At 44.2% G+C, this 25,566-nt stretch overlaps 1 protein-coding gene across 1 annotated transcript in view; it reads left to right on the plus strand.

Annotated features, from left to right (window-relative positions):
- MED12L (mediator complex subunit 12L) overlaps positions 1 to 25,566 on the plus strand; it is a 321,906-nt gene that overhangs the window by 46,418 nt on the left and 249,922 nt on the right. Inside the window, exons 6-8 of the mRNA XM_082625544.1 lie at positions 18,398 to 18,567; positions 21,404 to 21,514; positions 22,544 to 22,813. Of these exons, the coding sequence (XP_082481670.1) occupies positions 18,398 to 18,567; positions 21,404 to 21,514; positions 22,544 to 22,813 (551 nt within the window). The remainder of the gene's footprint in view (positions 1 to 18,397; positions 18,568 to 21,403; positions 21,515 to 22,543; positions 22,814 to 25,566) is intronic.

Below are 25,566 nucleotides of genomic sequence, written 5' to 3' on the forward strand. Positions count from 1 at the left end.
GCACACAGTTTTCAATATCTGATCTTGGTTTGCTATCATTCTGTTACACCGGGTATCTCTCACTTACTACTTTGTCTTCAGCACCTTCTTCGGCTTCTTGAAGCAAATTACACAGTGCCTTTGGAAGCATTTGGCTGTGTAGACATGGCCATAATGTAGCAAGTTTCCCACTCCAAGCAAGCTCTACAGCCAAGCAAGTACACACATATATATGTGTTGAATTGCATTAGATTGCATACACTGCAGAAGATTAACTTGCAGTAATAATTTCTATGTTCTAGGAACCATTCAGCACATTTGGAGCAGGATTGAGTATCGAGTGTCACCCTCTTTGGCATTGGTTTTACGGCTTCCGTTGTCTTGATGATCGTTCTTAGGATTTGTGAAGTGTTTTCAGTAGAAATGGCCTTTATTCCTTTGTAATAGAAACATATGTTTTATTTTCAGTTCCCACATTCCGTGTTGGAACAGAGCTATAAAGCACTGCTGTTTGATTTTATTGAAGAGAGTTTTTCCTAATGTTCAGTGGGCTAACAGTAACAAGGGAGCAGGCCTGTTGTGTACATTCTTTAAATGTGGCAACACAGAAATCTTCACTGTCATTATGCAGAGTTACGGATCTAAAATGTAGAGTAAGTGAGTTGCTGCCCTGGGGAGCTTGCAGCGGGCAAACATATACCTAGTGCAGTGTGTACCCAAAAGGGAGAGGGGCGAGAGGGGCCTTGGGTTTCTGGGTGAGGTTGCATGTGTAGTTTCAAGGGGGGGGGCAAAGAAATATTTGACTTGTACGAATCTTAACATCAGGGCAGAGATTTTAAACCAGAGGTGAATTAGGGAAGCTTGGAAGAAGAGACTTTAATTCTCCCTCTTTATGAGACCTGAAAAAATAAGAGGTTATAGGTGGACATGATGTTTAGAAAATGCCGTCTAATAGATGAGTGTTAAGAGACTCGAGGGAAAGAATACCAGACGTGATACATATTTGGTTTCCGATATTTTTTGGAATTGAATGAAGTTTCGTTTTTAAAACAAGAATATTTAACTGTCTTAAATGTTTTGAGCTCACCAGAGAAGAGCATTTAAAATGGGCTAGCTAAGGGAACTCCCTGGCGGTCCAGTGGTTAGGACTCGGTGCTCTCACTGCTGGGGCCCGGGTTCTCCCCAGTCGGGGAACTAAGATCCTGCGAGGCGTGCGTCGCGGCCAAAAAAAAAAAAAAAAAATTAAAACCAATCAATCAGTAAAATGAGCTAGCTAATACTTAAAAATAAAAAAAGTAAAACTTACACAGAGTTATATAATTAAAATCTTTGAACAGATTTGGAAGTGGGACTATGGTAAATAACACAGAACCTTGTACGTTTATTTGTAGGAATTTCCCCTACAGTGAGGAGGAGTCTTACCGTTAATGAGTTATGTGAGTTCATCATATAACTCTAGTATGTACTATTATACCATTCCTCCTATCGCTGTAACAGTGGCTGTTCCTTGAGCAGTTATAGAATCACCCTCACTGCGGCGGGCGGGATTTTGGCGCACCCAACAGCCCTAGATTGAATTAGCTCCTGACGCGTGCTGTGAAAATGAGCTTTCCAGCCTTGGGGATACCTCCTCCTTTTGCTGTCGGGCCCTACGACGGTGTTTCCTGTGGGCTAGTGTGAGAACAGCCCTCCCCAGGGCCACCAGGGTGGCTATGATGTGCCGTGGTACCGCCTTCCCCCTTTCTTAGTGAGCACTGGCTCAGCTCTCTGTCTGTTCTGTCTATTGTCTGATTTATTGTTCAGGAGCCCTGGGAGAAATGTACTTTATCCCCAGTTCACAGATGAAGGCACTGATGTGCAGGTGGGGGACGGAGCCCCTTAGCTCGTGCGTCCAGACCGGGCTCTGGAGTCTGAGCGCTGGGCGCTGTGCTGGTCGGTGGGGACGGAGGGGAGAATGTGGTCACTGCCCCCCGGTCTGCACAAGTGGGGGGAGGGGGCACACAGCCAAACACTCCAGATATTAGAGGTCCTAGGAAGGAAGCGCAAACAGCGAAGCGCATAAAATGCGGAGGGAGGGGCTTCCCCGGTGGCGCAATGGTTGAGAGTCCGCCTGCCGATGCAGGGGACGCGGGTTCGTGTCCCGGTCCGGGAAGATCCCACATGCCGCGGAGCGGCTGGGCCCGTGAGCCATGGCCGCTGAGCCTGTGCGTCCGGAGCCTGTGCTCCGCAACGGGAGAGGCCACAACAGTGAGAGGCCCGCGTACCGCAAAAAAAAAAAAAAAAAAAAAAAAAAAAAAAAATGTGGAGGGTGTCCCAAGGGACTCGGGAAACCCGGGGAGGTCGCAGAGGAAGTGCCATTTGAGGGCAGTTTTGGAAGAAGCAGCGTTGCCTAGGAGGACAGTCGGGGTCTGTCATGCAGGGAAGGGCACTTCTGGCAGAAGAATGGCATCTGCGGGGAAGTAGGGCCATCAGGCGGTTTGACGTGGGATGGGACCGCCGGGGGTTACTTTGATCTGGCGCATCAGGTACCCGTGGGGCAGCGCGGAAAGGCTGTGGGGAGGCGTGTTTGCTAGAGCGGCATGACGGGGAGCCCTGGAAGGGCTTCTCACTACCATGACTGTTGTCGTCACACTCCCCCTCAGCTTCTTGTCTGTCCCATGGGCGTCACTGACAGTATCTTCTGAGGATGAAGTGAGTCAGTACCTCTACAGCATTCAGAACAGTGTCCACCGCACAGTGAGTGGCCGGTAAATATAGACCGTTAATAAATCGTATACTACAACTGCACTAGGACTACGGTTACGGCGAGCCAGTCTCCACTAATTATTGCAGGCATCGTGCTGGGAACTTTACAGACATTATTTGTAATCATTACGACATACTTTCAGTGTAGGTTTTATTATTTCATTCCGTGTATGCGGGGCCCAAGCCTCAGAAGTTAAGTCACTTGCTGGCACACACGGAGTGGACCTACTAGGAGATGTCTGTTCTTTCCTCCCCACTGTGATGGTTGCCGGGGGCATGTGTATGTTGTAGGTCTGGCCCCGGGAGGCAAGGAGCATCGCTAGGGAGAAGGGTGCTGGCAGGGAACAGGCTGCGGGACTTGGGGGCTGTGGGCAGCATCCAAGGAACCAGAACTCCTGTGCTCGCGGGTGCCATGGGGAGCAGGCAAAGCATAGCAAAGCCCAGGGTGCCAGAGAGACGAGAGCCAGGTGAAATGGCTTTCAAGATGAGCAGCTCTAATTCTGGCTAGGAATTGTTGGGTGTTCAATATGGTGAAAAGTGACAAGTCATATCATGGGCAGGAGGCCTTTTTCGGGGAAACAGATTAGAAGAAGTTTAAAATGCTTCGTGGTTAAACTGCCCAGGGAACTGCTCTGTTTACCCCCAGTTGTTTCCTCTGTACCCCTGAGGTTTCGTTGGGTTGGGCGTTTGGGGTGGGTGAAAGACTTTTCTTGGTTGACTGTACTCTTGGAACCACTGTCCTTATCGCCCCCCAAATACATAGAAGAAACAGCTCCCGTTCTTGCTCAGTGGGTAATTAATTTGTGACATATTCATTGAGCCATTTGGACTGCAAAAATAAGCCCTGCTAAACACATAATTGACAGTCTGGTTTCTTATCTGAGCCAACCAGCTTACATTCAGTTCGGGTCCTTGAAGACGGTGCATACTTTTTTTGATTCCAGGGACAAGTTTTGAGTTTCAAGTCAAGATTGCCTCCACATTTGCACATGTTCCTTGTATCTTATTTGTCATAAAGGAGATATCTGCCTTGTTTACTATGAAAGTAACCTTGAAGGCTGGACAGATACGCTTGCATAAGCATAATTTAAATGCATGCTTTACCTAGGCATGAAAAATAGGTTTTAATTGGTGAGGTAACTCTGGCTGTATCCAGTTAAAACCACCCTCCAATAGAAGGAACAGGACCTATGGGTACAACTTTGGCACGTGCAACTGTTCCATTCCTTTCACCTGAACGTTTTAGCATCCGTTGATGAACCAAGTCCAAAACCATTATTTCACTGGGAATGGCTAGATGTTGGCATTCTTCTGTAAAAATGGGCTTTCCCTCATCAGCTGTGATAAATCATAATTCTTTCTAAAAAAAAAAAGGCAGAATAAATGCTAAATTCTTTTCCTCTGAGTATCAGTTTTCAGAGTAAGAATTGCTGTCATTGCACATTTAGTTCTTTAATAATTGAGTTTCTCCTTTTTTTTTCTTATTTAAAAAAATTTATCTTTGGTCATTGTTATGGGCTTACTGATATTCCTTCGTTCAGCATTTTGCAACCTGTTATACTTGTTCATTTTAGTGTTCCAGTTGTCCCAAAGGTGGCCAATGGAAGACGTTTCAAGATCTTTTGTATCCTTTGACATGACACCATCTGACTTAGAGCACCCCCTTCTTTTTTTGGCACAGAAAGTCTCCCAGGTTCATCTTGTACTGTTTTCTGCCTCAGGTCTGCAATCAGCCATTTCTTTATGGGACGCTACTTCTTTCTAGTGGGGAATAGTATTTAGAAAGCAAGATCTGGACGCTGAAAGTGCTCGTTGCTACTAGGATGTCATGGCATCCAAGCCCTATCTGGATGGATGGGATACATATAGATCTGTGAATACATGTGTGTGTCCACATGTTGTGCATTCCTATGGGAGTTTATATTCCTATTTCCAATTTATCTCTAACATTTCCATTTAACATTAAAGATTTTTATTAATTTCTCTGATTTTACCTTTATTTCATATCTGTTACCTGGATAATGACATGGTTTCTAGTAACAAGGACATGGTTACTTATTTGTCTTACCCGGCTATAAACATATACTAGATTCAGAATGAAAATCTGCTATATGTTAGGAAGAAAGGAAATATCTAAGTACAGAACATCTTGGTGGGAGGTGAAGGAGAGCTGAATATTCCATCATCTTCCATAGTAGGAAGCTAATAGATAATGCTTAAAATCAGGAAGTACAACTGCACGTATGTTATTTAGAGATAAAGTGGTCAACAAAAGAAACACAGTGGATGAAAGAATTGAAAATAATTGCTTTTGGGGAATGAGAAATGGAGGAGTTTATGGACAGTGGGCTGCTGGTTTTCACAATAAGTCATATAGAGCTATTGGACTCTAAGACACGTGCAAGTGTAACTTGGATATAAATAAAAAGTTAGCTAAGCCTAATCTCAGTCCCAAATTATTACTCTCTATTTTTGTATTGTTGATACCTTTTCTGGAAGGTACCTTGCTGAAAAAAAATGTGTTTCATGCAAAAGATTTGAAGGAAGCTCAGGGAATGCATTAGAGTTTTAGTTCTTCTTAGATAATATTACGAGAGCTTACTTTTCACTCAGCCAAGTGCTTGCTGCTTGGGACCTTAACAAAAATTGGAAGACTTTTATATTTTTCCAGGTGTGTAGTTGTTCAGTTAATTGGATATGTAAAATTTACACAGACTTAAAAATTGAGGGAAAAATCACATCAAATTTATCATCTTGACCATTTTATATGTATATACAGTCTAACTGTCTGCACATGGTTGTGCGACAGGTCTCCAGAACTTTTTCGTCTTGCAAAACTGAAGCTCTGTACTCGTTAAATAAACTCTCCTTTCCCCCCCCGCCCTCCCTCCACCTCTGTCAACCGCCATTGTACTTTCCTGATTTATATACACTTTTAAATGTTCTCATCGAGTTTAATATGCTACAGTGTTACTCTGCATTCCACATTGTTGCCCTATGGAAACATGTTTCAGCTTTTTCTAAAGTAAAAATGTTAGAGCCGGGCCCATGTTAGAATGCTAGTATGTGGGAGTGGTGGTGGTTGTTGGGTGTGTGTGTGTGTGTGTGTGTGTGTGTGTGTGTGTGTGTGTGTGTTTATGATCAGTTAAAGGTAATGTCTGCTCATGATTGCTTTTTGAATTTCTTAGAGAAATGCATTCAGAGAACTTATTATATTTCATTTGAATAAAGAGTGATTTAGTTTAAAAAAAAGTATATTAAGATTCTCTGCACTGGCATAGATGCTGTGAAGTTTTTAACCAAATGGAGGCTGTGCTGTCTGCCTTCAAGGGGGCTGCCTTAAAGGCATTTTTGTGGAAACAAGAGGCATACATAAAACACAGAGCAACAGTCAGTACATGATTACTGGTAATCATATAGGAAACGACTGGGAGGCTGGACAAATTAGGGGAGGTTTTCTATAAGAGTTAAATATGAGCTGGGCCCTAAAGAAATCTAGCCTTTAAGTAAAAATTGGGAAATTTTTACTTTGTTTTGTTTGTTTTCACATCTTAAAAAGTATTTCTTGGTCTTAAATTAGCTAGTTGTCTTCCTCTCTGGCAAACTGAGAGCAAATGAGTTACATTTATAGTTCTTTTTTTTTTTTTTTTTTAAAGAAGATGTTGGGGGTAAGAGTTTAATTAATTAATTAATTAATTTTTGCTGTGTTGCGTCTTCGTTTCTGTGCGAGGACTTTCTCTAGTTGCAGCAAGCGGGGGCCACTCTTCATCACGGTGCGTGGGCCTCTCACTATTGCGGCCTCTCGTTGCGGAGCACAGGCTCCAGACGCGCAGGCTCAGTAGTGGCTCATGGGCCTAGTTGCTCCGTGGCATGTGGGATCCTCCCAGACCAGGGCTCGAACCCATGTCCCCTGCATTAGCAGGCAGATTCTCAACCACTGCGCCACCAGGGAAGCCCCTATAGTTCTTTTATGTGTCCTGTATTTGCTTTGGTCTTTACCACTGTTGGTTCTGCTGGTCTTGCTGGTTTGGGTGAATTACCTGGTCTTGAATTTCCTGTTCAGAACCCATTGCCACTCAACAGTCTCTTTGTTTTCTAGTCACTTTGAATGTTGACTCCTGGTTGAACTAATGAATGTGTGATAAAAATAGTGATCAGAGTCCCAATTTAATTAAAGTTTAGTTCTTTGCTGTCTATGGCTATCCATACGTACATGTACATCTAAACCTGGAACATATTATACAGCAAAAATACCTGTTTGTTAGAAGTTTTTGTAGCTTGCAGCCTGGTTTTATATATTGTCAGTTGGGGCACTCCTCACAAAATCCCTCTGAGGTAGCTAGGTATCTCCATTTTACAAATTAGGGTGAGAAGATCCATGGAAAGTGGGAGAGCTGAGAATTCCATCCTGGACTTCCATTTCTGGGTCCTGTTTGCTTTGCAGAGTTTCTAAGCGGCTCATATCAGAGGGGCGACTGTGAGGCTGGGATGGAGTGAGCTGTGAGGGGTGTCTCAAAAAGCTCAGTGTTTCATGAGTTTTTTTATTTGTCGTGCATCTTGTAGATCTATTGCTTAAAGCATAAACAGGAGGATTTTGAGAAAAGACAGCTGCTTGTGTGACTTAAAAATTTTTTTAAAGTAGGTAACACATATCCATGGTAGAAAAACACAAAATACCCCAAAGGGCGCAGTGAAGTGTCACCTCACTGTGTCCTCCTCTGGCCCCTCGTCACACACTTCAGAAGGAATTGTTGTAACGTTTCTTGTGTATCTTCTGAAATGTATTTTTATGTGTATCTTTAGTGCATGTTTTTACGTTCCTTTCAGAAAATGGGTGCTTGTTCCGTGCCGTGCACAGAGCGCCTTGCTCTTGTAAGGGGCTCTGAGCTACTAACTTTGTAATACTTATAAAAGCTGGATCTTTTCTTTTTGCAATTTGTACGGGAATGTTAATTCCATGATGAATAGAAAGCTTTTTTTTTTTTTTTTTTTTTTTTTTTTTAGTTAAAAAAGACTTACTCTAAGTTTCAGGGTCATTTTCAGACAAAGTGTGAATCATCTTCCAAATGAAATCCCTGCAATAAAGTGGCTCTTCTGCCCATTTCAACTCACCATTTTTGGAGTCGAGGAATATATAGAATATATTGACAGGATAGAAAACACATTAAGGGTCGATAAATGGTCAGTTGGAACATCTTTGTGAGAGTAACACAACTAAGATGAATAGATGGAAATAAACATATCATATTGATATATGATATCGTACTGTACAATATATCATACGGTCTTGGAATCTCCAGCAAAATAAAACCAGGTGAGTGCTGGAGGAGAGGATACGGGGGATGGGTCTGCGTGGTCTGTATGATGTGTAAGCGTTTTTGTGTTTTAGAGCCTTTTGGTCTGGAGTTTCTTTGCACGGTTATCTGGCGATGTGATGTCTGTAGTATTTGTATTCGCGTCCTAGTGGAAGACTCTTGTTCAGAATTACAGACTTTACAGCAACTACGTCTAGGACCTAAGAAGTAAACACAGTGCCGCTCTTACTGTAGAAACTTTACTCAAAGCACAACTGGTCATGGAATTAAATTCCAATGCAAAGCGCAAAAAGGAAAAAAAAAAAAGAAAATGTAGTTTATTTTTGCTCCACAAATGACCGGGGCTTTCTACTGCTTCCTCTGTAGCAGAAGCTGGAGGAGGGGCAAGGGTAACCAAGCGTCCGATGTAGTGTAATTTCAGTAGCTTTGGCGCCTCCAGTAGGGCCGGCAGTGGGTCTTTCACCCGCACTGCGCCTGCGTTTCTCCTCCCCACAAATCCTCAGGAGGGCCCCCCTTTATTCCCAAGGCTGCAGGAACGCGCAGAGGCATGTTCTGTTCACAGGGAGGCCGATCTGTGGTCTCCTCCTCGAGGCTCTTGTCTTGCCCTAGCTGTCCTCTCCTGGGGCGATGAAGTCCTCAGCCTGGTCTCAGATGTGGAAGGCGGTGGGGACTTGTCCTACGGGGTTAAGTAGACGCACCACTTTAATATTTGGAAAAATAACATCCCTGTTATTCCATGAGAGGAATATCTCAGCTAGGCCAAGGCCGTCGCTCGCTCAGAAGTTGGGAAGGTGCTTTGTGACCGCCTGGAGGGGTGGGATAGGGAGGGTGGGAGGGAGGGAGACGCAAGAGGGAAGGGATATGGGGACATATGTATATGTATGACTGATTCACTTTGTTATAAAGCAGAAAATAATAAAAAAAAAAGTTGGGAAGGATTTGAGGAACTCGCCCTCTGATAACTAGAACATTCATTTCCAACGGCCCCCTGCCCCCCAGAAGGGGTGGGGCTGTCATGGCAGGCGTTTCGCACGTGCTCCACTGTCAGGAGGAAACCACGAGGCGGTGCTGCCCAGAAGCTCGTGCTGTGGTTGATGGGCAGGATACGGCATTCTCGTTCCAGGGGCTAAAACTGGATTCTGCCTTTGGCTTCAGATGCACTTATGGGGTTGACAGAGAAAAAGGACAACTGGAAAAAAAATCCCTAAATGCAACAGTTAGCATTTGTCTGCATTAGCCTGGGAACAGGAATCGGAGACCTGACAGCGAGAGGGGAAAACCAAGAAAAGGGTCAAAGGCTGTCCTCAGGTATGAGATGCTGCCCGGCTTCTTGAAGGCAGGCAGGCGGTTAGGAGTCTCCTTGCTGCTTTGGGACTCAAGGCTCTTTTGCCCCCTCCTCGTCAGCCCCTCCTCCTCTCCCTGCCCAAGAGCTTGCCGCCCGTTTCCTTGGTTGGCCACTTGGTCTCTTTTTCACCCTGAGATCCTTAGGCATTAAGCATCAGTCACACAACTGCACAGTTATTTATATATTGCCCTGTAAGGGCCCTTATCTTTTGGGGGGGCATTGTCCCTCCCTCCTCAGAGCGGTTGGTTGGTTGGTTGCACCTTCACCTCTGTCTGCAGGCTCCCTCCCCTGTCTCACCACCCTTCTCTTGGACTTCAGAGAGGAACAGACTCTGTGTCAGTCTCCCTCAGCCACCTGTTCGCTTCCACCCCGACACACACCTGTACAGACTTACGTGCAGCAGCCAGTCCTCACCTGTCTTCCTGTCTCGGCCAGAGAGTTCCTACTTCCAGCCAAGGTTACTTCCTGCCCATCTGGGGGCTCCTGGCCACCAGGCCTGTAAATCATGCAAGTTTGCTTCCTCTCAGAAGCACACTGTGCTGTGACACAGCAAACTGTGTCCCAGTTCTAAGCATCTTATATCTTACTTAATTCTCAAAATAGCCATATAGGCTAAGTAACACTTATCAGCCTGTTTGATAGACAAGTAACTGATGCATCCAAAGGCTGAGTGACTTGCCCAAGACTCCAAAGCTGCCAAGTGATTCGAGCTGCGACAGGAACCAGGCCACCTGAGTCTAGAACCTGGGTTCTTCACCACCAAGTGAGGAAACATACGCTGAGGGCTCAGGAGAGGGCTGAGTTAGTTAGTGCACAAGCCGTATTCTTACTCTGCAGAACAAGCCTTCCTACACCTGGGGCTTTGTCCGCTGGGTACTTCTGCAGTCATAGTCCCGTCGTTTAGGCCTTGAACCCACGTATGATAGAGCTCCCCACATCCATATCTTCACCCTGAGCCTTCTGAATGTCAGACCTGTGTATCCGCCTGCCCCTGGACACATCTTCCCATGAATATCTGGGACACCTGAATAAGATCGGCGGATTGTGTCCATGTCAGTATCCCGGTTGTGATATTGTCCTGTCGTTTTGCAAGGTGTTAACATTTGGCAAAAGTAGGTAAAATGTACACGGGGTCTCTCTATATTGTTTCTTACAACTGCATGTGAATCTATGATTATCTCAAAATAAAGTTGAATTAAAACAACACGTTCATGAAAACAAATGCATTGGATTTAGCCCCCTTACCCTCCCCCCGCCCCGCTCTCTGTTCCACATCCCGTTCTGTGGCACCGTGATCTGCTCAGCTGCCCCACAGGGAGACCTGGAAGCTGCCCACCCCTCTCTGTTTCTCCCTCTCCACCGTCAGGTTGCTTACAATTCTACCTGCCTCTTTTTTGTACCCTCCTCAGTCACCTCTTCACTGGACTTTGCAGCCTCGTTTCAATTTGTCTCCCTCCCCCCCACCCGCCCCTGCCAACTGCAACTTCTGAGAGAGACTCTTAATTTACATATCTGATCTCCTCTTTCCTTTGCTTAAAATTCTTCAATGGCTTTGAGTCATTCGTAGCAAAAGATCAAACTCCATAGCTTGTCACTACTGCCTGGGCTATCGGTTATAAACGCAGATTTCTGGACCCCAGTCCAGACTCACAGGGTGGAAATCTCGGAGTCAAAGCTAAATCGGTATGTTTAGCCAACTGGCGCCCTCTGGTGACCATTTTCTGCCATCGCGTTTGAGGACCTCTGGCCTGGGCCACCTCCCTCGCCTCACGGGGGACCCTTTCTCCCTCTGCCTTGCTGCTGTCCGCATGGCCTGGGATGTTAACACACTGCTCTTGCTCCCTGTGGAACTCCTTTGTACCTTCCCTCCAGACTTGGCTAAAGCATCCCCTTGCTTCATCTCCTGTGTCCCATGGCGTGTCAGAGCGCTTACCTCATTGCTGTCAGTCAGTATCTGTGTCCCTGTGTGTCTCTCTACCTCAAGGATGAATCACCTCAGGTGGGCACTGCTTTCTTCTCACCTTTGTAGCTCCAGACCCCGGGAGAGCTTCTGGCCCTCCGTAGACATTTAATGTTTGCTGCCAAATGCCCGTGATTTTTATTTTTTCTTGAGTTGTCACCTTGATCCCCAAGTGACAGTACTTAGTGTCATTGCCAGTAAGTAAAACCAGAGAGAAATAGCCAGTTAAAAATAACATGGTAAAATTACTCATCCAGACAAAAACAGATATTCACTATTTGCCATTTAGCCCCAGTGTTGTACAGTTAATTCTGAGAGGAAAACTTAAAGCATAAAAAAAGATTCAGGAATTTATCGCACCATAGCATTTCCACGGAGTGGCAACAGCCCATCCATCCATTCCACACACCGCCCCCCCGCCACCTGCATACACGCGCATGCGCACACCACACACACGTACGTTTCCTGCTTTTCAGCCAAAGGGCCTGATCTCACTAACCGCCCATTCAGCAGAACCAACATTCCAGCCGGTGGGGTGACCCTCCTTTGGTCTCCCGTCGCCCTGAGGCAGCGGTTTTCCCTGGGGCTCTTGTTTATCCAACACTCTGTTCCCCGCCCCGCCTTTCACTCCCCGAGTTTGACCAGTGGCCGAATACGGGATTTCCGGTTTCCTGTGAATCGTTTTATAGAATTCAACTGATTAACTTTTTTAAGCCCTTTATTATGGACATTTCAAGCATGGACAAATATAGGAGAATGTAATAAAGTCCCTGTTACGCATCACCCAGGTTTAACTGTTCACCCTCTTGGCCATGCCTGCTTCTACCCTTATTCTCCTCCCTAACCACACCTCCTCCCTGGGCCCCTCAAAGTCTCGTCCTTTCGTCGTGGATTACTTTTCATCCGTGCGGAGTAGTCTTTTCTTTTACTTCATGAAACGCTGATGAATTTTTATTGGTAGTAAGGTATTTCAAGAAAACATTAAAAAATTATATAATAGCTTTACTGAGATACAATGTATACTGTTTTACAGTTCATGTTAAGTATACAGTTTAGAGGTTTTTCACGTGTTTACAGAGTTGTGAAACCATCATTACATTTTAGAATATTTTTATCACCCTGAAGGGAATCTCGTACCCATTGGCAGTCACTCCCCATTTCCCATCAGCCCCCCTCAGCCCTATAGGTTGGCCTATTTTGGACATTTCATCTAACTGGAATCATAACATATGTGGTTCTTTGAAACAGGTTTCTGTCAGTTAGTATAATGTTTTCAAGGTTCATCCATGTTGTACATATCAGTAGTTCATGACTTCTGATGGCTGAGTGGTATGCCATTATAGGCATATCAGACATTTTATTTACCCATTCATCAGTTGATGGACATTTGAATCGCTTCCACTTCTTGGCTGTTATGAACCATGCTGGTGTAAGTGTGTACAAATCTTTGTGTGGGCATGTGTTTTCCTTTCTCTTGGGTATATAACTAGTTGTGGACTTGATAGGTTATATGTTAACTTTATGTTCAACCTTTTGAGAAACTGCCAAACTGTTTTCCACGGTGGCTACATCATTTTACATTCCCACCAGCAACCTATGAGGACCCTAGTTTCCACACATCCTCCCCAAAAAGTTGGTATTATCCGTCTTCTTGTTGATAACTGTCCTAGTGGTACCCTAATGTGGTTTTGATTTGCATTTCCCTGGTGGCTATTGACGTTGAGCATCTTTTCATGTGCTTATTGGCCATTTGTTTATATTCTTTGGAGAAATGTTTATTCGGATCCTTTGCCCATTTAAAAAAATGGATTGATTATTCACCTCTTTATTATTGAGTTGTAATCATTCATTATATATTCTAGCTCCAAGTCCCCTGTCAGATAAATGATTAGCAAATATTTTCTCCCCATTTTGTGAGTTTGCCTTTTCACTTTGTTGATGGCATCCTTTGATCCAGAAAGCGTTTTAACAACAGAAAACGAGAAAATCTTTCAGTCATTTTCTTGGGGGCTCACAGGTGGAGGGTGCAGCAGCTTATATATACTGAACTTTCCTTCTCCCCCCCACACTCTCCCCATCCTCCCATCTGTCTGCACCGAAGGCAGGTTTGCACCAAAGTCGGGCTGGTTAAATCCTCTACGTCCTGCAGTTTTGAGAAGCGGTCTGTTCGTTCTCACTGTGGAGAGGCAAGAACCTTTTATTGTAGTGGTGTAGCTTCAGGGAGAATGTTTGAGGATATAGGTTTTTCCACTGAGGAGCCTGTCATTGGAATTGACTTAAGTGCCGATTCAAGTGGATCACTTTAAAGGTGTGCACCTTCGTCTCTGGACTCGGTTGGAGTTTTTACAAAGCAAGCTTTCTTGCATCTATTTTATGTAGTGGGTTCCCACTGGTTTTGATAAAAGGAAAGAATTTAGCAAGGAAAATAAGCCTTCACAAAACTAAAGTATATATATATATATATATATATATATATATATATATATATATATATATATTAGGGTGTGTGTGTGTGTAAAGTTTATATTTATACTTACATTTACTGGAAGTTTATTAAAAAGAACAGAAAGTTCTGTATTTGCGTGGGCCTCTTGTAGCACACTGATGAACGGGCGCTTCTAGTTGCATTGGTTGTAACAAAGGCGGAGTGCACTAGAGAGGGAATTTGGCATTTTCCCTACAGTGGTGTTTGAAACCTTCTAGGTCTGCAGTGATGAGTTTAAACTAGAAAGCGAAGATGTTTGAAGATTTGATAGGCAGGATAATTGCGGAGGAACTTGATTTAGTCGCTTTATTTTGGGAGGACTTTATAGTGTATTGACTCAAAGTCAATACTTAGATCTTGAGCACATAAAGAATAGTTTTATGGGGAATGAAAGAGATGGAGGAAATTCTAATACATCAGTTAGAGAAGAGAGAGAGAGATCCCCGCTAGGTGGTGGGGTGGTGTCCAGAGACTAGGGAAGGCTACACGAGACGTGACATGTGAATTGGGCCCAGAAATATGCCCAGCCCTGAACACAGGTGGTTATGGAAGGTCCTGTTGATAGAGCATCATAGGCATGAGAGTCAGAGAGAAAACACCTTGAGCTGGCACCTTGAGTGTGTATGAGTATGTAATGGTAGATAGTATTTGAAATGATTTTAATTCCCAGCTAAGGAGTTTGACCTCACTTCATCAAGGACTGCAGATCCATCGAAGGTTTTGGAACCATGGAATTGACGTTGATTGCGTCCATAAACACTTATCCAGAGCATTATGTTAGGCGTTGCAGCTCAGCTGAGGCAGAAGCAGGGTCTAACATCAGGGGCAGTCAAGGTCTAACCTTTAGTTTCCTTTCTAAAAACTTCATACCAGTAATAATGATGATAGCAACCACTTATTGATCAACTTCTGCAGTGCAGGCACTGTGCTACGTAACTCATCCTTACAGTAACTGACCTGGATGTATTATTGATCCCTGATGCAGAATAGGAGATGGAGGTTTAGCGGAGGCTAGATGCCTTGCTCACGACTCAGTGGCAGAGCTAGGATTTGGACCCAGGGCCCTCCTGTCCCTAAGTTCATTCTACCGGTAGCGCTAAGTGCGGCCCTGTATTGCCTCTCTGCTATGTCACACTGCCAGGACGCCCTCTCCGTGAGCGTTGCTGCATTTGGGGTGCTCTGTGTTTGCCCCCAGGGTGGATGTTCTTCCTCTGCTGAGCTCCCAGTTCTCTTATTAATACTGTAGGTATTCCAGGCCCTGGGAGATCATCTTTTTTTTTTTTTTTTTACAACTTTATTGGAGTATAATTGCTTCACAATGGTGTGTTAGTTTCTGCTTTATAACAAAGTGAATCAGTTATACATATACATCTGTTCCCATATCTCTTCCCTCTTGCATCTCCCTCCCTCCCACCCTCCCTATCCCACCCCTCCAGGCGGTCACAAAGCCTCGGAGATCATCTTTTAATGTAACTTGACACGTCTCTCTTCTCACCTATCATGTATTTATCAACTTATGTATTTTCATGTCCTGGAGTGGGGCATCTCACACCTGTTTGTGTGCTTCTGGTTTACCTGTGTGACCTTGAGTTACGCCTGCAGTGCCTGGATCTATTGTACGGTAGGGTGAACTGCATGGCCTCTGAAATCCCTTCTGTTTTGGGGATTAGGCATCCACAAAGAGGAGTAGTGGCTACAGGATTCTTGGATGCTAGGGAGAGTGTTGTGAAAAGGACGGGTCATTCTTTTCAGTGCTGACCCCTGACCCACCGTCAGTAACATTCACGTTCGTAAGCTTTCTAATAATCTGGCTTCGTGGACCTTGAGTTCTACCTGACATCAGTGAACTAGAGATGTAGCCAGAGCCTCTGAGTTGCTCGATTTTAGAACTGGTCCACCTTCAGAGCAGCCTCTTTCATCGCTTTCTGCATCTTTCTACCTTTGAACCTCCTTAACCTCGCTCCCCCACCTTCCCTAAGATCTCTAACCATTCCTATTTCCTTTTTATCACTTAGGACTGGGTCCCCACTCCAGACCAATTAAACCAGAATCTGGTGGGATGGGGCCGCAGACACTGGCGTTTGGTAAAAGCCCCTCTGGTGATGGCATTTGCGTTCAGGGCTGAGAACCACTGTGTGTCTTGCCACTGCTGCTGCCCTCATTTCTCCCTTTTAATGATCAGTCCTAACTACGCATGAGAGGTGTCGGTGAATCTAATAATTTTAAGGAGTGCAGTACTGGTGGCTGTTTGTTATTTTTTGTTTTTAATGAAAATTTTGTGTGCATCCTAATTTTTATATTAGCTCACACTGGACTGCCTTCAGTCCCAGGTCTCTGAATCGGTCTGATTGATACGATAACTTAATGTCAGTTAAATACCATTTTAAAATAAACGACCAAGAGGTCTATATTTGAATTCCATTTGAATTTTAAAAGGAATTTAAATTGTGGAATGATATATTCAGATTCTTGAAAAGATGTACATATATTTATGTAAACAGTCAAGCACACAAGAAGGAAAAAAGAAAACTGAAAAAATATAAAACTTTAATGATTATGAGATTTTTCTCTTGTCATATCTGCATTAGAAACTTTCTGTAGTGAATGCGTATTTCTTCTATATTAAAAAAAAACAATCTTGAAAAGAAAATATACCCTAGACACAGTAGGGGTGTGTGTGAATGTGTGTGTTATTTTTAGCTCTTGAAGCTAAAATATTCTGAGGGGGCATTGAGAATAGTACCATACTGAGAGTGAGTTAATAGCAAGGCTTGGCACACAAAAGCTAGGATTTGGATCCTTGTTATTTTTGTTTTTGCTTATTATAGCTAAGCTAAACTCCTCTCATCTGATGGTTGGTATTTTGCTTTGCTGAACAAGTGAGGTCATGAGATGATTAGTCCATAACAGGGGCACCAGAAGATGATGACATTGATCATTTATTGTTTGGTTTTTAAGGACGAGGGAGTAATTTTAACAATAATATCTGTTATTGGTGGTGCTTTCTGAAAAACGATTATACTAGGAACAGAATGTTGACCTAGTATCTGTTCACCTTTTTGCGGTGGCTTATTACTGGAGCAATGCTTAACATGTGCATTTGAATTTCAGTTTTAAATAAGACACAATTAGAACAAGTGGTTTAGACCAAAGCTTAGCAGTCATTAATCATCTCTGGGTACTGTTGTCAAGTAATTTTAGTAGTACTTAAAAAATAAAATCAAAACGCTCAATTTCTAATAGATGTTTAGTTTCTACTCTTACTTTTGTCAAGATAGGTTCCTTTAAAAATAAGAAGGGTGGAGAACCTGCTGCCGAAATAATGAGGAAACAGCGCTGTGTGGTAATGTTTCAGTACGATGATTTCTTCTGAAATGCTGTTTCACTAATCCTTGGGGAAATGTGGCTGTGAGCATGCAATTATTACATTTTTATCCACCGAATGGGCTAAAGTTGGCATCACATTCTTCATGGTAGTCGAAGGCAACACATTGATTTAATTTGTGACCATGTGGCAGATACTTTTGAAAAATTTTAGTGATTTTTTTTTTTAATGCTACGTTTTCTGTTTCCTCCCCAGTTTCCTACCTTTTGTCGCTCACTACTCTTTCTGATTGAGTTCTGAGGCATCTTGTGTTGGTTGGGGAGAGTAGAATAACTGAAGGTCCAGATGGTTGTCCAAGAGGCGGCCCCTCTCGTGTCCCCCGCAGGGGTGGGGGAGTGCGGGGCGGAACGCTGTCTGGGGCTGGCCTGCTGGGAAGGTCAGTCCTCTTACAGATTGACAGAAACAGAACACACCTTAGTTAGGCATGTTTGAACCCTGACTTGGAGCCAGAAAAATGTACCTTAAAAGAGCTGCGTTTGGGGGGATTTTGAATTCTTTTGGAGTAGAATTGTGATTTCTTTTTTAATTTCTTTTTTAAAAATTAATTTTATTAAAGTATAGTTGATTTACAATGTTGTGTTAATTTCTGCTATATAGCAAAGTGACTCAGTTATACGTACACATATACATTCTCTTTCATATTCTTTTCCATTATGGTTTATCCCAGGAGATTGAATATCGTTCCCTGTGCTATATACAGTAGGACCTAGTTTATCTATTCTGTATATGTAATAGTTTGCATCCGCTAATCCTAAACCCCCAATCCATCCCTCCTCCACCGTCCTCCCCCTTGGCAACCACAAGTCTGTTCTCTGTGTCTGGAATTGTGATTGCTTAAAGCGCTCACCTCCCCTGTTCTATCTCCTGCTTGTGCCTCTGATATTTTTTTATATGAGTGTGGGCATCCCTTCTCCTAGGTCAGGGGTCACAGAGGGACAAGGGGAAGAGCTGGCCGGCAAGGCATCCTGGCCAGCCGATGGGGCAGGCACATTACACTAGTTTGCATTACTTAAGGGCTTTGGGGTGGGTGTGCCTTTCTGAACAGTGCTTGCATACGTTTTCCAAAGCCATTTTTGTGTAATAGATGTTTGTTTTATAAGTACATCCTTAAAATCATCAGAAAGGAAGAAAATGTTCTTACATTCATCGTAGCTGGAAATGTTTTTTTTTTTTTTTAATGCAGAGTGGACACAAATATCTACCAGGTATCTTCGAGAGCAGTTGGCCAAGATTTCCGACTTCTACCACCTGGCTTCCAGCGCGGGCGATGGCCCTGTCCCCGTGCCGCCCGATGTGGAGCAGGCAATGCGGCAGTGGGAGTACAACGAGAAGCTGGCATTCCACATGTTCCAGGTAACCTTCCCACGAAACTCAAGGGCTGCGAGCACGCTTTTAAGAGGAGAGCGAATTCCTTACAGTTTAGTGTTTGCGGGGGGGGGGGGGTCGTTAAATTATATCACTGTATGAACTAATACATTCAAAGAAAGCCATCTGACATATCTCACACTGAATTATATTAAAGGTAACACCTTTGCCCTGAGATGACAGCTTCCTATTATACATATTGATCGCCAGCTTTCAGTGATGCCAGCTCTTTTAATGCCATTAATTGGTTTGTAATTGCGCTATTAAATGTAATCCTCCCAAGCCATTTACTTTGCAAAAACTGGAGGCATTAATTCAAAAAGATGTTTGTGCTGATGCCTCCTGTCTTATAGTAGATCTCCTTTAGAGCTTAGTTACTCCAATGAAGGGTCATCTTAATTTTGTTCAGCTGCAGTTTAAAATGCAGTTGAGAGGAGGGGTAAGGGCATTGAGGAACGACTGAACTCCCATCCTGACACGCTGATGTACATCATATTGACCAGAAGAGGGCGCTTGTGCTGTTATTTGCCTCGATTGATCTTTACTCCCGGCGTGGAGGAAGGACGAGTGTATTCAGCTGGAGTTGTGTTAGCAGCATAGACGTTCACGACCTGCTATCTTGATCAAAGAGGAAGGGGGTAGAAAGGATGTGTGGTTTCTAAAATTTCCCCCCTTAGAACTTTAATTACAATTTCCAGGTGGTAAGCAACTTTTTCTAAGAGCTCAAAGTAGGAAACTTCCCCGGTCCTTTGGGAAGTAGCATTGTTAGTTTTAAATCAGTAAAAACAACTCTTAACCAATTCTAGTACCACTTAGCAGAAGACTACTTCGGTGCCTGCTCTGAGCTTTTATGACTTTTTTTGAGCTGAGGATTTAGTCTGCATCTTCGAAAAAAGTGTCTCTCAGCATGCTTAGTATTTTTGGAAGGATTACTTTATGTATTCAGAACACTGAGATCAGTGTCTCCTTTTTGGAAGCAGTTAGGTAGGTCCTAAACGGATGAATCTAACGGGGACATTAATTTAAAAGTTCATCATATTTTAATTCACCTTATTCTGAAACATGAAACTGTCTCTAGTATGTACATGTGCAGGTGTGCATGTGCAGAGATAAGGGTACAGGTACATAACAAAAGCATCTTGAGGATGGACGTTATGTAGTCGTTGGAAGTCATGCTTATGAAGATACTTTTTCTTATGAACCTTGCCTTCACCATCTCTTAATTCTTCATGCAAGGTTCCACTTTATTTATTTCTTTAACTTAAAGTTTACTTTATTGGTCTGAAAATTATAAATTGCACTTTTTCTGTGGCTAACCTTTTAACTTTTTTTTGACTGTAAGCATTTAAAACATAGAAATTAGCAATAAGTGAACACTTTGCTGTCATGTCAATGTGGTGTCGCTGTCATGTTTTGTGTGTGTGTGTGTAGGTCATTCCTATGCAGTTTTTTTTTTACATCTTTATTGGAGTATAATTGCTTTACAATGGTGTGTTAGTTTCTGCTGTATAACAAAGTGAATCAACTATACATATACATATGTCCCCATATCTCTTCCCTCTTTCTGTAATGTTTTAAATATAGAAACTATAATTTAGCAGTATATTTTTACACAAATCATTGATAACCATGGTAGTGGACCACTGGTGATACGTAGATATGTCAGCATTGCTGGGAACAAAGTAGGACTTCATATTAACTACTAAGGTTGTTAACCAGAATGACCATAAAAGTTTAAGTGGCTTTCCCAGAAAACATAGCTTTTTGTTTCTATCTTGAAGATTCTTTTATGATGTGAATCATAATACAAGGTTATAATATGACATTAAATATGTGCGTGCATAGAATGCCATAAAGAATGTGTGTATTTATATGTACACACATAGGAAGACAATAGATGAAAGTGTTAACGTTGCTTATGTTAAGAGGAGCTACACCAACCCTGTGAGGCATTTTGGAAATTTATGGGTTTGTTGTTTTTTAGTGTAGTTATGTCAGAATATTTATACATTATTTTATTATAAATTCGTTTTATTTCTTTATATTACAGATAATTAGGCCAATATATTGACTTTTTTTTTTTTTTGCGGTACACGGGCCTGTCACTGTTGTGGCCTCTCCCGTTGTGGAGCACAGGCTCCAGATGCTCAGGCTCAGCGGCCATGGCTCATGGGCCCAGCCGCTCCGCGGCATGTGGGATCTTCCCGGACCGGGGCACGAACCCGTGTCCCCTGCATCGGCAGGCGGACTCTCAACCACTGCGCCACCAGGGAAGCTCTATACTGACTTTTAAGGTTATATTTCATAGGTAGGTTATGGTAGCTGAAATTCACTTTAGGATAGAGAAGGAGGCTACTAAGGGGCCTTGGGTCTGATAGGATTTCCAACTTCTGTTTTTGATACGATAGTACGATGGGTGTTTTTGTTCTTTGTAATGACTACCATTGGCCAAGTGTCCTCCTATGAATATGAGTTCATAGTACCCTAAACTCTAGCCAGGTATTTGACATGCCCTGGGAATCTGAAAGCTTCTGAATTTTCTTTCTTGTAGGAATTAATGTTTATCAATTTAGAATGAAGCAGGTATACAAAACCCAAAGAACGACAACAACAAAAAAACCGCCCTCCAATCAACCCTACAGAACAGCACCAGTTCTTTGTTTTGTTTAGAACTTGAACTTTGATCAAGGAGACCGTGTTTTCCTACGACAACAAAAACGATAGCAAAATTACCCTTAAGCATAAAGATGAGACCTGCTCTTGTTTGAAGTTTAGTTGGTTTCGTTTTCACATCATTAGTGTAATGTTTCTTTGTTCATTTAAGGAAGGAATGCTAGAAAAACATGAATATTTGACGTGGATCTTGGATGTGTTAGAAAAGATCAGACCAGCGGATGATGATCTCCTTAAACTCTTATTACCACTGATGCTGCAGGTACAGTACATGGAACCCTGAGCCACTTGATTTCATGGGCAGGGAGCGAGTCTGATGAGAATGATGTGGTAAGTGGAGGTGGAAGAGGAAATATGTTCTGTGTGAAGTGGAAGGAGAAGAGGTCTTGATGCTCCAACACTGGACGTGATAAGAGGCTTCTTGTAAGTTGTAGCAGTCCTTTGCTGGGCCACGCGTCCCTTTCAAGTATTCTTACCCACATGGATTTCCCCCCTTCCCTGAGCTGAGCAAACAGCTCTTTAGATACTGTCTCCCTGTTCACACAGATTTCTGTGAAAACAAGACAAATTGTCTCTTTGTGAGGATATAGAGGCTCTTCTACATTCTTTTGATATTCTTGGAGCCACTGGGGGTGGGAACTTCCTATTTTCATGATTGGCCTAAGATCTGTTAAAATTTAGGCTATCTGAATGAAATTTATTTTAGAAAAATGTCTTGGAAAGGTAGTTCATGCATTTGACAATTCCAGCAATATGACGGAGTATTGAGTTGAGAAGTCATTCCCTCTCTCACCCAGTACCCTCCCAGAGACCACACCGTACTGGTGCCCTGTGTCCTCCCTGAGATGTCCGTATCTGTGCTGTCCACTCTAGCAGCCGCTAGCCAGACGTGGCTCGTGAGCCCTTGATATGTGGCAAGTTCACATCGTGATGTGCTCTTGATTGAAAGTGCGCACCAGGCTTCAGACTTGATGTGGAAGAAGGAGTGTATAACATCTCATGAATACTTTCTGTGTTGAAATGATAGCATTTTACATTTAGGTATATCGGGCTGAATAAAATACATCATTCTGTGATTTTTTTTAAATGGCTACTAGATAATTTAAAATTACATATGTGGCTTGCATTATATTTCTGTTGGATGGCACCAGTCTATATAGTACTTTGGAAGGGTTTTGTTTGCTTTTTTGTTTGTTTGTTTGTTTTTAATGAAGAAAAGCCTGTATTACAATAGCTGTCTCACCGAGTAGCCTAAGACATGACTGAAGTCCGGTGTCCTTGTGCTCCTCAGTATTCAGATGAGTTTGTCCAGTCGGCCTACCTGTCCCGCCGCCTTGCCTACTTCTGTGCCCGGCGTCTTGCGTTGCTGCTTAGCGATGGCCCCAACCTCCTTGCCGCCCACTCGCCCCACATGATGATAGGACCAAACAGCTCGGGCATCGGGGCCCCCAGTCCCGGCCCCCCCGGCCCTGGCATGAGCCCCGTGCAGCTGGCCTTCTCCGACTTTCTCTCCTGTGCACAGCACGGCCCCCTGGTTTATGGACTTAGTTGTATGTTGCAGGTAAGTCCTTGGCCCTTCCTGTTTTATGTTACCATTCAGTCCAGGAAACAACTGAGTTGGGAGTCTTCAAGATCCAAAAGGCTTAGCAGGCTCTGTTCAGCTGCCAAGCATCACTGCTTGAACATCTAGTAGCGTGTCAGCAGCTGGGCGGGTGCCTCCAGGAGTGAGATACAGCCTTGTCCTAGCTCTAGGAGCGCACAGGTCAGTGTTCGTTCAGGTCACACTTCTCGGGCTCCTAATGTGTCCCGCTGTTTACTAAGGGGCTTTGGGACAGGGCTGGCTACGGAGTCACGGTCTGTACTCTGGTAGAGTTTACTGTTTTGTCCGGAAACAGACAGGCTCATACAAGGGCAGTTTCCATGTTCTGTGACAAGGGACTGGTTGGTGGGGGATTGTTCAGAGGACTGAGTTGAGAAGTGGAACATCTAGGCCAACCTAGAATTCAGGGAGGTTTTCTGAAGGAAGTGACCCTGACCAGTGCGTATAATATGGGGTTAAAGTGTTCCTGGCAGAAGGAGAGCGTGGGAAAAGGCCCAGAGGGTTGATCAGTCATCGTGTGTGCAGGTTGGCCTTCACAGAATACATAGAGTGTGAAATCTGTTGGGGGTCAGGGTGTAGAAGACCCCCTGTGTGCCTTCTGATTAGGATGTCACTGGAGGGTTTTATGTGGGGGAGTGACATGGTCAGTTGTGTGGTTGGTTAGATTGTTTTGGCCACAGTAGAGGGAAGATCTGTGGGAGTGGGGAGGTGGGGGAGAGAGAGACAAGGCAAAAAATAAGTTTGGACGAGTCGAGGTAAGCTCAGTTTTGGACTGTCTTATCCCTTGTGATCTCCAAGTGGTTACGGTCAAGAGGTGGTTACATGTATGATTCTGAAGACGTGGGCAGACAGGGCCAGGTGTGTGGATTTGGGTCACTCAGGGCCACTCGGCTGGTCAAGACCCTGAGTGGGGGGCGATTACCTAAAGAGTTGGTAGTGAGGGACGACCTGTGGACCCGAGCGGCACAAGTGGTTAAGAGGTAGCAGAGGGGAAGCTCTCAGAGGTGACCAGGAAAGTCTGGCCAGACTGCAGAGGGAAGAACGGTGGGGGAGAGTATTGCTATAAACAAAGATGACGAGAATAATATTGTCCTAATTCAACTGTAATGATATTAAGAGCGTTTATTATGTTCTAGGCACTGTTCTGAGTTGCAGCATAGATTGTGTCATTTAGTTCTCAGAGCCGTCCTATGGGAGAGGAGCCAATATTATTCCTGTAACAGGAATAATGAAACGGTGGCATAGGTCCCACAGCAAGTAAGTGGTGAAGCTGGAAATCACACCCAGCCTGGACCCGGAGTCCACACTCTTAACCACCATGCCAAACTGCCTCTCTAGGTACTGCAGAAAGTTGCCAGAAGGAGTTAGTGGTGGGCAGTGGCCAGTGGGTTGGGGATGTCTGATAAGAAGATGGCTGAGACTGCCGTTGACAACATGGTGGTCACTGATGATCAGTGAATGGTGAGAATCGTGCCTGTAAAGGGAAGAGATAGAGGTTCCTGCTAGGTGAATGGAGATTTTAAGAAAATTTTTGTTTTTTAATGGACAGACTTGAACGTGTTCCTAAGCTAAGGGCAAACTGGTAGAGAGCGAGTCTAAGATTAAGAGCAGAGAGGTGGGTGTTTGATGGGTCAGTGGCCCGGATATTGGCGGCTTGGGAATTCAGCGCACAGGCAAGGGCTCCCTCGTGGACAGGAGACGAGAACCCCACACCCTCACGGATGGGACGGAGGAGATCGGGGTGTGGGCCAGCGGGGACAGATGCACTGGTGGGGTTCAGGGGCTGACGTTATTCACATCTGCCATCTGGTCTCCACGAAGATGTCTCCTGGGCCTCAGATTCTAGTTTTTTAATAGTTAATTTTGCATTTTAGAAGAGAAACATTGCACTCATTCTCTAGGCTGATGCAGTTTGTGGTAGAGTGGCGTGATAGCATCATGGTGAAGACACCTTCTTTAGAATCACGACAGCCCCGAGTTTAGCCTCTTCTCTGCCACTTAGTGACTTGGACCTCGAGGCTCTGTTTTCCCATGTGTGGATGGGGGATGGCGACAGTTCTTACACTGTCGCTTCCAGGACGGTGTTCAGCACAGAGTGAGTGCTTACTTAAATAGGAGCTGTGCTATTTAATCCACAGTTAGGAGGTAGTAGGATTAGCATAGTGGTTCCAGGCCTGTGTGCTGAAGTCACCTCGGGCCGGCTACTCATCTCCTCTGCGGCTCGTATTCCTCTTCGGTACAGTGGGGGGAATACCACTCCCTACCTCGTGAGGTTGTTGTGATGTATAAGTAAGATGGGCGTAGAAAGGGCAAGCGAGGTTGAGTAAAAAATGTCTACAGGGGTCCAAGGTCGGGGTAGGCAAGCTACAAGCTGTAGGCCAAGTCCAGCCTATAAACTAAGAATAGATTTTACATTTCAGTGCATTACTGAAACAAAAAGGAAGAGTATGTGACAGGGGCTATAGGTAGCCTGAAAGGTTTAAAACATTTACTAACTGGCTTTTTTTTGTGTGTGTGTGTGGTATGCGGGCCTCTCACTGTTGGGGCCTCTCCCGTTGCGGAGCACAGGCTCCGGACGCGCAGGCTCAGCGGCCATGACTCATGGGCCCAGCCGCTCTGCGGCATGTGGGATCTTCCCGGACCGGGGCACGAACCCGTGTCCCCTGCATCGGCAGGCAGACTCTCAACCACTGTGCCACCAGGGAAGCCCCCTA

The sequence above is a fragment of the Mesoplodon mirus genome (genome assembly GCF_964341445.2).
Source record: "Mesoplodon mirus genome assembly, chromosome: 6".
Lineage (NCBI taxonomy): Eukaryota > Metazoa > Chordata > Mammalia > Artiodactyla > Ziphiidae > Mesoplodon > Mesoplodon mirus.